The 13013-nt window shown below is 46.6% G+C and overlaps 1 protein-coding gene across 2 annotated transcripts in view; it reads right to left on the bottom strand.

Moving 5' to 3' along the window:
* Positions 1 to 13013, bottom strand: part of ETS1 (ETS proto-oncogene 1, transcription factor) — a 125006-nt gene that overhangs the window by 58688 nt on the left and 53305 nt on the right. Inside the window, exon 1 of one of the 2 annotated variants that reach the window (XM_030841019.2) lies at positions 3658 to 4044. The exons of the other annotated variant lie outside the window; for it this stretch is intronic. Within the exon in view, the coding sequence (XP_030696879.1) occupies positions 3658 to 3739 (82 nt within the window). The 5' untranslated portion in view covers positions 3740 to 4044. Of the gene's footprint in view, positions 1 to 3657; positions 4045 to 13013 lie in introns of those variants that run through there. 2 annotated transcript variants of the gene reach the window in all.

Raw genomic sequence — 13013 nt, forward strand, 5'->3', positions numbered from 1 at the left:
GAGCCTGTAACTGACAGCCGGGCCCCGGAGATGCCCTGACACTCTGAGAGCTACCTGGCTCGCTGTTTGCTGGGGCACAGAATAGAGTGTGAGATCTCAGTGAGGCAGGTGAAAAGGTTCTCTTTAACTTTACTCTTCTTTCCCTCTCAAATAAGCGATTAGGGGAGGTGCATAGGCAGCTGCAGCCCCTATAAAACACTTCAAGGGCCCCTAAAAGTTCTACAGCCGTCGTCATTTTTGTGTTGTTATTGTGGATCAGCAGTTTTAAGATTTGCACACAGTAATAGATTTAATTCTCACATCAACCCTATGACGTAGAAGGATTATCGCACTCATTTTACAGATGCAGGAGCTGGAGCACAGAGAGAGATGAAGTAATTCGTCCAAAGTCACACAGCTAGTAAGTGGCAGAACTGAGATCCAAACCCAGACAGGCTGGCTACAGAGTCCCTGCTCGGAAATGCTGGGCTCATCATCACTAATGGCGCGTGGTCCGTGGGGGTCTGGAAGCACAGTGAACAGGCGATCCTAAGAGCCCGGCAGCTCTGCCCTTCTTTCTGGTCCATACAGATGAAGATACAAAGACTGACCAAAGGCACTGGGAGAGGGACGGAGGTTCTTCCTATCTCTAAGGGCAGTACAGGTCCCCGAGGGATGGACATCCTTTCCTAGGGTAGGAGGGGGGCTGATCCTTTTTCATTCTTGTAAAAGTGCAAACAAACATAATTAGAATTCCTGATCTTCCCTGGGCATTATGCTCACCTCACCAAGAAAGTGGAGTGGGAAAGGAGAGGAAAAATTAAGCGGCTGGGGAAGGTATTTGCTTTGGCACCCAGCCTCCACCCCTTCTCAGCAAACTCCACACCAGGAGGGAACTCCATGCACACTCTATGGCTTTGCTTGTTTTAACCTATTTAAGCTCTGAGAACCTGGCAATCATGTATTACAATCAAAATGATATATCCAACTTTACACCTACAAGGAAAATTCAATGCCAATGTTATTTCCAAGTATATGGTAATTTGGCACTTAAAGCTGTCAAAACTCCTGGTGAGGTCTCAATCCAGAATCAAAGTGAATAAAGGTTCTTGATAAGGTCCTAGCCACTGAGACTGGCAAATGACCCAGGCTCCTGCTGGGACACCCACCTCCCTCTTGCCTCTCTCCAGCCCTCATATATGAGGGGAGTGGGGGAGGGAGAAATCCTGGTTTAATTATTTAAACCAGGTAAGTTCCCAAAATAGTTGTCTCCACACATAAGAAACTAAACCACCCAAAGAATCATTCTGACAAATACTTGTCACAGCTGTAGACACAAAGCCACGCTATGAGAAGTTAAACTTTAAAAATGTCCTGTATGGTCTGATGGGCAAAGCAAATCCCCACTTTGCCAGTCAGTGTCTTTTCCCATCAACAAAAGCAAGCAGCCCTGGCCGATGCTTCCTGCATCCTTGCACCTGCAAGTTCAAGTCTCAACTGAAGTTTCTCTGCTAAGCTTTACAGAGGTAACTTGCAGTATTACTCAAGGCAACTGTACACTGAGATGGTAGAAACCGGGATGCATTTCACTTGAGCTGCTGGCTCACTAGACATTCTTAGGTAAATAACTTACCTTCTCTGTGCCTCCATTTCCCTTCCTGGGGTATGGGAATAATATTCACGTATATGCTACTAAACCTCCAGGAAAAAAATGATCTCAGACTTAGTTGATAGCGCCAGAAATCAAATCTCGTTACAATGAATGGCAGAAGACTGCCTAATTTCTTTGATCAGTTGAAATTTTCTTGTATTGAAGGTTGCTGACAAAATATTTTTGCAAAAGAAGGGCACTGTAAATTTGCTTATTATAATGGGTATGACTGCAGCAGTAGGCCTCACTGTCCCCATTTTACAGATGGGAAAGCTAAGAATAGTTACTTGCTCAGGATTTATTTTTATCAATAATCAACAGAACAGTACCATATACTTAAAACCTCTAATGTTTACTAAATTACTCCCCCAAAATGCTTCCGCTGTTTACTGTGATCTAAAACATGTGTTGCTAGGGGCTCTTTTTCCTTCCCAGCATGCCAAATCCATTGTAGGCTCGTAGACTGACATATTGACACCATTTCCCAGACGACCAAATCTGTCTCTTCCCCATAAACACACATATAAACAAGCCATACTTAAGGAAAGGACCTATTGGTTGAGATCTATCTTTGCTGGGAACTATCCTTTCACTTCCTCTATAAATGGTCTGAATCAATTGTGACTAACAGAATTTATTCTGGCTGCCTTGAACTCCCCAAAACCACCATCACAGCAGCATCATTTCTGAACTGTAGCTCTATGTACCCGAAATGTCTCCGAGGTGCCAGTTCATCTCAGCATCCTTGTGACAACAAACAGCCTTAGTCTTCCTGCACCTCCCAGGGAGCAACCCTGGGCTTGAGTGTTAGGGGGTCTAAGAGGAGAAGACACCAGCCACTACCATGTCTTTATTAAGATTTCTGCAGGATCTCCAAATGACAAAACGTCAGCTTGGCTTGTGTTGAAAGTTTAAGCAGATTCAGAAAGGGTTAAAATAAGCAACTAATTATGGCGGAGGCAAAGAAGTCTTAAACATGGGGAGCCGCTGAACTTACTGATAATCCAATACAACAGAGAAGCACATTACTGCGATTAATTTTTTTCCAAAAAGCACCACCTTCTCCCTACATGTTTCTATATACCTTTACCTCCAAAATAACGAATCTCTTAAGGATAGCTGGCAGTTCCCTATCCTATAAGAAAGCATCTTTTCTTCTCCAATTGCATTTATTCCAGAAATTCTGGAGCTCCAGCATCCATTAAACTGCTTAGCACCAAAAACTGTGTCTAAGACAAAATGAAATTTCTGTCCTACCCCTTTCCTTTTCAAATCCTACAAATCCGAGAGTTGGATAACACACCAGTCAAAGACCCAAAGTCACGTTTGGTGTTGGGAGGTTCTCCCTCTTCTAACAGATCTTTGGTACCAAGGGACAAATTTACGGCAGATTAGAAAGATGGATAAAGTGAGTAACCTGCATGAACAGAATCGGGATGTTTCCTGCAGTTAAGATGATCATTTCAGCTCAGCTCCCATCTCCCTATCCTCAACCCAGAAAAGAGAAGCTAGATAGCAAAGGGACATGTGACAGGGGAGCTCAGGAAGGCAAGACATTTGAAAATGTGCATGAAGGCCAGCCAGTTAGACACCGTTTGGGCTCTTACTACCCAAGGCCCTCCATCCGGCTCCAGTTCTGGGGCATGACTGCAGGGTCAGGGGATGATGTCCTCGGCGGCAGTGTCCACCCCCCTAACGTTAAGGAATAAGGCCAGAGGGTTCCCGCTCATTTGGAAAAATAAAAAAGCAGGAATGGGAGTGCTGGCCATTCTAAAAGCTTTTTCCCATTACTCACAAAAACACAGCTGTGAAAATAAATACCACCCCCCAAACAAGGGTCTCGGGCCACCAACGTCCTCTTCTTCCTCTCTACCTCTCTCCAGCTGCCACCAGCATCGCCTGCTCAGGCAGAAGCTCTGGCAGAAACGCACCACTGCCTGTAAGGGAAGAGCGAAGGGGGTAGAAGCGGAGGGGACCCCGGCCTCTGGCCGAGAGCTGGAGTGGGGGCTTCGGCAGTCACCACTCACCCGGGGATGGGAAAAGCTCCAGATCCACTTTTTCCGTCTTGATGATTGTGAGAGTCGGTTTGAGATCGACGGCCGCCTTCATGGTGCCAGGAGTGGGGGGACAGACGGGACTAGAGCAAGTTTGCTGTTATTCTTGTTGTTTCTCTTTTTAATGGGGATAAGTAACAAGGGACAGGGGACGGGGGTATCGGACCTTCTTCCCTAAAATCTCAAATTCCCGCTGACTTTCCCCGGCGCCCAGAAGGTGAGCGGCCGGAACTCTCTCCCGGGTAGTTGGCACTTTGCGGGAAAGTGCGCGCGCCGGGTGCCCGCCTCGCCTGCGCCCCGCCGGCTACCTCCTAGTCCTGGCCCGGCTCCCTCCTCTCCGCGGGCAGCCGCCTGCGCTCGCCCTCGCCCTCGCTCTCCGGAGCCGACTCCCTCCCTCGCCCGCGCGCTCTCCCCTCCTCTTTGGGGCGTTACTCGAGGCGCCGAGCCCTGGCCGCGGGTCTGCGCGCCCGGCCCCCTCCCCCAGGGTCTCCGCGGGGGGGCCGGGAGGGACGAGGGGCGGGGCGGCGAGGGGCGGGCACGGCCGGGGGCGGGGCCCTGGACCCGCGGCCAATCGCCGGCGGCGGTCCAAACCGAAAGGAAGGCTGGGCGGAGCTCGGCGTCCGCCGCGCCCTCTGCCCCCCGGGCACTGCAGCCGGGCCGCAGAGAAACCGCACGCGGAGCCAGCGGGTGCCCAGGCCGCTCCGGCCCTTCGGGAAAGTCCGTCAGATTCTCCACGCATTCTTGAGGACTTGGTCACCCGCTCCCGCCCCGTCCCGGGAGCGGCATAGTTCTTCAAGTGCGTGTCTATCATTCATTCACAAAGACTGACACACAGGACGTGAGGCAGCGACTGGAGGGGCCTGCGTGCGAGCAAGCGCAGGGGGCTCTGAGCCAGTGTCCTCAAAGGGCTCTGGGAATATTGGACTCCAGCCGATTATGAGTCAGGGATCGGCACTGGAGTGCTGCAGGAGCCTTCGAATTTTCAAGGGCCAACAAGTGTCATCGTTAAGAAATTAGTTAAAAATGCCCTGCCCTTGATAAGGATGGAGCCCAAGGCAGCCTTCTGGAGACCCAAAACAAAGGCCCAACGTCGTCTTTATTACTGGGAGAGTCAGGAACAGGGCCCCCAAACTAGCATCCACTCCTGGGCTTCCTTAAGCTTCCAGTTTCCCTACAGCAGTGGTTGGGTGGCAGGGAGAACTATTATTCTGTTCCTCTAATTATGTCACCATTGGCCAAAAGTTTTGTCTTTCCTTTCACAGATCCTCCTCTACTAGATAAAACTGACAACCCTCCTAGCACCACCGTCAAAAATGGGATGCACAAGCTCTGTGGTTTCGAATTTCTGGAGTACGTCATTCGCAGCCATGACAGAATCCCAGTACACAGACCCCTTTTCCATTTGGGAAGCCCAGACACTTCAGACACTATAACATGATCCTGCATAATTAATGGTTTGCCACTGGCACACTGGTTATCATAAATGGAGAGAGTTGGTCTGAATTAATAAATCAAGCATTAGACATAGAGGTGCAACCCTAGACCCATACGTATAGCTGGAGCCAGGCACTGATAGCTATCTCTGATGAACTAAAAGATTAAACATAAATCTTTCTGGGGCTTCCCTGGTGGCGCAGTGGTTAAGAATCGCCTGCCAATGCAGGGGACACGGGTTCGAGCCCTGGTCCGGGAAGATCCCACATGCTGCTGAGCAACTAAGCCCGTGCGGCACAACTACTGAGCCTGCGCTCTACAGCCCGCGAGCCACGACTACTGAGCCCGCGTGCCACAACTACTGAAGCCCACACGCCTAGAGTCCGTGCTCTGCAACAAGAGAAGCCATCACAATGAGAAGCCCGTGCACCGCGATGAAGAGTAGCCCCTGCTCGCCACAACCAGAGAAAAGCCCGCGCGCAGCAACGAAGACCCAATGCAGCCAAAAATAAAAGAAATAAAATTTTTTAAAAAACATAAATCTTTCTGAACAACCTCAGAGAAAGCTATTTTTAATACTGTTTCCTGATTTCTAAGCAAATGTTCAGCTCCCACCACTTGGCTGTAACTGTAACCTCAAGCTCTGATAAGTTTTAACACACCTGCTTACCTTCATCTAATTCCAGTTCTGTCCCCTTGAAGTATTAGTAACTTACAGGTTTCCCACAGCCAAGGAGGGGAGGAGCCAAGAATAGGAGATAAATAAATCTCAAATCTCAGGCTCCTGGTTCAAACTGCAGATTATGCTAGTCTTCCAGCGACCAGAGGGAAGTATTTGTATGTGATAATCCTAATTGTCGAAGGAATGTTGTCATCCAGCTGTGTTTCCAAAAGGTATCAGAAAACAGTGCTGGCCCCCAGATGACAAGAACAGACCCGTCTGATCCTGGGAAAAGCTGAGGGAAACAACGCATGAATGAATTGTGCATTTACACATTCAAATGAGCAGCAAAGGAAAGGATCTTGAACCAATCCTGCCTTACCCGCTGTGAATACATCAGCAAAAGAACTGTGCAAATCAGGAGTTGCTTTGCGGAGTTTTGTTTTATTGATGTTATGTTAAGGAGATGCTGGTATTTTTTTTTTAATCCAGGTGTGACTGCTCTATTTCAAACGCAGCTTCCTCAGAGCAAGTCCTGTCTCTCTCCCTCAGTCGGTTTCTCAGCTTTCTTTCCCAGGCTAGCCTAAACACGGCTGCTACCTCCCTCACCCCCAAACTAGACACTAAAAGAGCCCGCCATGATGAATCCGAAAACACTGTCCACTTCAGCAATGGGGGAATTTATTCCTTCAGTTCTTCAAGGATGACAGCTCAACTTGTCAATCATCCTTTCTAACCCCGTCCTGAAGCACAGAAGTTTGAAAGGTTTGACTGTGCAAATCAGGGAGTGGGGTTTGGAAGATAGCCAGAGGCCACCACAGACTTCCAAGAAAGTTACTCCTGCAGGAGGCCAATTGTGAGTATTGATGTTATCAGAAGTTATGCATCTAACCTCGGATCTGGTGGAAACAAGGAGCACTTAATATGGACAAGTGAAAGTATTTTTACATATTTGGGATATTAATGATCTGATCAGGCCTGCAATGATCCCACTTGATTAATCTGATCAATTTTGATTTTGATCAACTCAATTTTTATTCTTTCTAGGACACAAGTAGGTTTTTCTAAATGTTTCTGTGAACTTTAGATGATATTTCTATCTTACCGTATCCTAAAAAACAGTGCCTTGCCTGGTGCCTGACACACTGCAGATGCTCAATCAATATGTGTTGAATAGTGAGCTATCACCTTCCCCGTCACTAGGGGCTTTTACTTTGCCACCATGGCTTTCCAATTCAAAGGTTAAGTGAGTTTAATATGCTAGCGCTTGTGAAAATGAGCTAAATGATGTCAGCCACTCTGCCTCTAGGTCTGGCCTTGGCCGACCAGAAGCTCTGTTCCCCAGCACTCCTGTCCACTGGGTTTCATTTGCGCCTCAGTTTCCCCACTAACAAGACAAGATGAGAGGAGCTTTGCCTTCCATCCCCTTGGGCAAGTTGTTTCAAGACTATATCTAATTTTTAAGGCACTCAAGAAAAATCAACCAAGGGACAACTTTTTGTTTTTGCCGGTAATGCAGCAGTCTGCTCCTCCGGTACTTGGGAGAAACCAGAATTGTATTTTCAAATATTCCCAAAACTTGGGAATCACACCCAGCAAGGGCTGAAATTCCTTAAACTAGAAGCCTCATGTCAAAGGGGTTAAAATAAAGCCAGCAGGAGTTGAGGGACAGGGGTGTGAAGTTAGACGTTAATGACATCAAGAAAACAGTCACATTTTTTATAAGAATTCCCTCAAAAACATAGAGTATGTAAAAAACATAAACTTTCCCTTTTATGCTCCTCCCTCAACTCCCGCTCCAACCTCAATAAAAAAGAAATATAAAAATACACCTAATTATAAACAATCCTGAAAGACAGACTCTCCTCCTCCAGAAGCGTGCTAGAAGAAGTTACTTTTCTATTTCCCACATCTTGACCGTCAACAAACCGAAGAATCTGAGTTTTGAGCTAAACTATGCTTTATTAGAGGTAGGTGCAAAAACACTCAGACCACTAACGGCTGATCCAGAGCAAGTTTATGACTCACAGATGTTCATTTACTGGCTTAAATGTAAGATTGAAAAGAAAAGAAAAAAAAAGGTCCTCGATTAACAACCTGCCCGTTTTGCATTTGTGGTTGTTTTTCTCTGAGAAAAAAAGCAGCAGTCCCCCATCACACACAGAAACAGGCTCCTAAAGCTTAGCTCTAAAGCAAGTGGCTTCTGTGTGGTAAGTTGAGTCACTGAAAAGCACCCTGGGGGGAGAAAGATGCCTGGGGCTTAGATATCTACCTAAGTTATGGAGCTGCCATAAAATGGAAAATTGGAGAAAATGAAAAGAACTCTCTTAATTAAACTCTGATGCCAAAAGGCCTTAGGGTCAGTTCAGGAACCCAAGTGGGGGATCGGAGCTGCTGTCGCCGACTGCAGGCTGGCTCTGTGACCTCACCAAAGCCACTTAACCTTTTTGTGTCACAACCTCATCTCTGTTTCAGGGAATAAAATCACCCCTGGCTCTCCCCACCGTGTAATACAGACTCATTAACTATTGTTTAGAAGGTACAATAAACAATGAGCGATAAGTAAGGAGGGAAGCCAGGGAGGAGAGGGAGGGTGGGCGGGGAGAGGGGAGGACCGGGGCCCGTTTGCCCTGGGAAAGTTCTCCAGGATAAAACCAAGATGAACGTGAGTAACGTAGGCTCTGGAATAAGGCTCAGATTCAAATTCCAGCTCTACCCACTAGGCAGCTGAATTACTACGCAGAAGTCATTTAAACAATCCTGAACCTCAGTCCCTCTCTGCTTAAAGTAGGGTCCTTTGGAGGATTAAATGAGATAGTACATGGAAAGCATTTAGCAGTGTCTAGGTCAGAAGAGGAGCTCAAAGTTAAATCACTGTTACTGCTATTAAGAGCCAGTAGACCATAGGCTGTAGGAGGAACCACATAAAAATCTTCTGCATGGTCAGCCCCTTTCCAGAGTAATATGGACCCCCTATTCACCTGAACTGTCTTATGGAGAGGTAAGGAGAACGATCATATCTAATTGAAAAAGATCTCTCCAAGCCCCTCCCCTCAGTTCCTGATTTGGGAACCTGCCCAGCTTCGGCCTCAGTTGAGAAATTCTAGCACTACCTGGTTAGGAGAGAAAACTGCAGACTTGTATTTAAGAGTCACCGAAAAGTTGTATTTCAAATTCAGAAGGAAGATCACATTCGTGGCGACAAAACCTTAGGTCTTGGCTTTGTCACATGTTAGAGTGAGATGGAGACTCCTAGAGATAGTCAAGGTCAGCCCTCTTATTTCCAGAGGAAAACAATGACTGTGAGAGAGTAAGTCATTCTGCCCAAGGCCACACAGCCTGAAAAAGACAGTGTCAGTTCTAGAATGGGATCCCCTGATCCTCTCTCCGGGCATCTCCTTGGGTTTACAGATACCACACTGCAGGGGAAGTCACTGCAGTTCAGCTTGGTCTGTTCCCAGACACTCTTGAGAAAGGAAGCAGGATACAGTGCACACAGGAACAGATAGATGATCAGCCTCAATTTCTAGAAATCTAACAGTCTCCTCTGCACTGGACGTGTTGTCTTTGGGCAAGCACGCTGCAAGGGTAACCACACTAGCATTCCCTGTGGGTGACAGCTTGGCATGGGCTGTGAGGAGAGAAAGGGTCTGGGCTGGCTTTATTGCTGTCTGCAGTTTCTTTAGACTGTAATTATGAACCATTCAGCTGCATCTGCAGCTCCAGCAATGTGGGATGGATGGGCCTCGTCCACAGACCAAGCGACATTTGAAAATCCACCAGTTCAGATGGCACGTATTCCTCTTGAAGCAGCTCAGGCTCTGCCCACACAGAAGGAGGTGAGGGGCTGCCGATCAAGGCTGCAGGGTACGGGAGCTCCCTCCACACCATGGTCAGCTGGCTTCCTTGAAGCGAACGGAGCACATTTCCCAGGATTTTTTGCTCCCTCCTGGGCCTGGGTCGTGCAGAATGCAGGCTACCCTGGAGCCTCTGGGATCATGTAGTATGAATTCCAATGTAAGTTGTCCTAAATTGGCCTCTGGAGGAGGTAGAGGGACGATGGCATTAGCACAAATGGCAGGAGACCCAATATTCTTTAATAACAGGGTGGAAGCAGAGAACCAGGCTCCTGGCAGGGAGCTCCGAACCCCAGGAGGACAGGATCCCGGCTCCTTCTCCACACGGCAGGCGGTTTCTTCTGGTGGAAGGCTAAGGCCTTCCTCTGATCTTACCCTGCTTTTCTCTTGGGTTACAAAGACAACATCAGATTTCAAGACAGATGTTCTTTGCAGTTGTGGTCTAAATCTTAAGATAATTTTATTGTGGAATCTTCCCCTTTCTTTTCCCCCTTTCATTTTGAAATGCCAAGTCCATTGCCCCAAAGGAGTGGCATTTACCACCCTAGAGATGAAGGAGCAGGGATGGGGTGGAGAGTTTCTCCATCCAGTTCTAGATGCTGGAAGTTAGGCAGAGGAAGCAGATTGTACTAGAAGAATAGCTCTAAGAGAAAAAGGAAAGATAGTACAGGAGGAAGCAGTAGAGGGGAACTTTGCTGAGAACAGTGGAAGGATGGGTGGTGAGGGGGGACACGACAAGGCAGAGTCACCAGGGATTCTATGTCCTTGTCATTCTGGGACTTAAATCTCCAAGATTCCAAAATGAAACTGAGGCCTGGGCATGGATCCAGTACCTTCACAGAGTCGATTTCTTTGACTTGCGTGGCCAACAGTCAAGGGATGACAGTCAAACAAGTCAATAGGAGGTCCTCAAGCTGGAAGAGTTGCAAAGGATTCAGAGCAGAATGGAAGTGAAAGGAGGTGACCACAGAAGATGCAAGGGAAGGTCAAGCTGAAAATCTACACCAAACACAGAGGGTATTTCTCAGTATTTCCCCAACATGGACATTTTCTGTATGCAAAGAATTTTCCTCCCCACACCCACAAGGTGCCCCTTTCTGCCCAACAGCCCAAGCACACCCCAAGGGAGTATTTGAATAAGCACGTCCACCTCCTACACTCCCTCAAGGCAGTGATTAGTTTCTGTCATCACCTCCAGTGCTCAGCTCAAAACAGTATGAACTCAATAAATTATGCTGTTTATTTACTTAATGAACAGATAACTTCCTAAAATTCCAAATACAGATCTTGAACTCAAATATCAGTCTTTTTTTTTTTTTTTTTTTTTTTTTGGTGTAATGTGAGACTCAAAGTTGCCCAAAGTTTAAGACTAAAGAGATAACCGGTGACTCTTTTCCAACTGGAAAGGTCTTTATAAAGTTTTACTCTGCTGTTCTCATCACCTGCCTCTCATGCCCTTAAAGGAAAATGTTGTTAAGGTCACCGTATTCATTTTGTTTTTCATCTGAGTGTAAACAGGTATAGCTGTTTGTGGAAAATGGCATTTGGCTTTACCACCAAGTAAACCAGTCATTTTGTCATCAGTCTGAACTTTTATGCATCATATTGTCAGAAGAAGGCTTCAGGAATTTCTGAACTTTAACTTGAATCTTTTGTTTCACTGATTATCATAAAGGGAAGGTGTAGAATAGCTATATCCATTGTTCGTAAGATAAGAGAATACATGAAATGAACCCAATTTTCTCCATCTTTGTGAGAAAGAATAGTTAGACACTTTATAGGGAGTCCAGTGCCTGTTACAAATCCCCTCCACCTTCTCCAATTTACTATAACTTGTCAGGTCCCCAGAAGCAATGCTTTTTTTTTTTAATTGTTTGGCCATGCTATAGGCATCCTCTCCAGTGAGAAAGGGGATATGTTGAGAGATGATGGGAAAGGGGAGGGGAGGGAAACTCAAATGAGCTGCTACTACCTAGCAGGTGGCAAAAGACACTCAAAGAAGGCCTAACCTCTCTGGCTGGCTGGACCATAGCAGATGACACCTCCCTGCACTTAATTTGTTATATCTGCTGATGCATAATGGAAATGTTGCAAGGGAAACGCAGGCTGATTTTAAACCATGGAAACCAAGGAAGTAATGTGTTTGGTTAGGGTCCACCATTGCCACTAAGCTGTGAAGAGAATTAGAGACACACATCATTTTACGTCACTTTCTCTGAGCTAGTTACACATAATCGACCCAAGAAAAAATGAAATGTGAGAACACACTGAGAACATCTTACTAGCCAAGAAAATTAACATACTTTGAAGCTGTCATCTACAAATATCTCACTCAGACATCTACCCCTCCCTGGCCCTCAGCATCCTCCAGTGCACAACATCACTGCCTCATAATGAATTTATACGAATTCTCCGTTTGTTGATGCTAAATCTAGTAACAGAGGAAGTGGGATGCAGAGCACTTTTTAAAGTCCTTTGCTGTTTCTAATCTCTTTTTGTATGTGTACTGTCCCGAAAACAAATGTGCACAGAATCTAAGTTTCATAAATATGCAGGAACATAAATCCATAAAAACAACTCTGGGTGTCCTGAGTAATTATTCATATTTAGAACGTACTGAGCCCCAAATATGCCACTGATAGAACAACAGTTGAAAAACAATCTCAAGAAGGGATATGTCAACTTCTCCGGGATTACAGCTCCCATTGAATTCTCTGTTCTCCAGGGCCAAAGAGATGAAGCCGTCTTTAATTTACAAGAAGACAGCTGGGCTCACTAGGCACATTGCATCACCCCTTATGAAGGTGTCGGAATGTAGCGGATGGCGGAAGAGACCCCAGCTCACATCTCATCTATCTGGATTGGCTCCTGTACAACGAAAACCTTTCTCCCTTCACACTGGTGAAGAGGAGAGAAGCAAATCCAGCATATGTGACGTGCAAGAAGGCGCCATGTAATCAGTCGGGGCCGGGGAAGTCCTTTCAAGCCTTGAGGGCTCGAGATGATGGGTAATGATAGGTAAGGTGGAGAAGGAAGAAAACAGAGAAGTTATTTCTTAATGGAAATGTATTTCATCAGATTGATCAGAAACATGTGTTTTCCCCAGACAGGGAGACCATCTTGAAAGACTTCATCACACAAAGGCCTTGGGTGGAAGGAAGCACCACCAGGGACCCGCTGGGGAGGGGAGGGGAGGGGAGGAGAGGAGGAAGGAGGAAGGTCCAGCTGCTTGGGGAGCTGGCAGCAGAGTGTGGGAGGGCTAACGGCAAGGGCCTCTCTTGTGGCAGGTTCCCAGGAGAGGTCCCTTTCCAGGAATTAAAAATTCTAAATAATGTTCAGAATTTTGAAAAATCAAAAAGATCATGGACTTTTCTTTC

The sequence above is a fragment of the Globicephala melas genome, chromosome 8 (genome assembly GCF_963455315.2).
Source record: "Globicephala melas chromosome 8, mGloMel1.2, whole genome shotgun sequence".
Lineage (NCBI taxonomy): Eukaryota > Metazoa > Chordata > Mammalia > Artiodactyla > Delphinidae > Globicephala > Globicephala melas.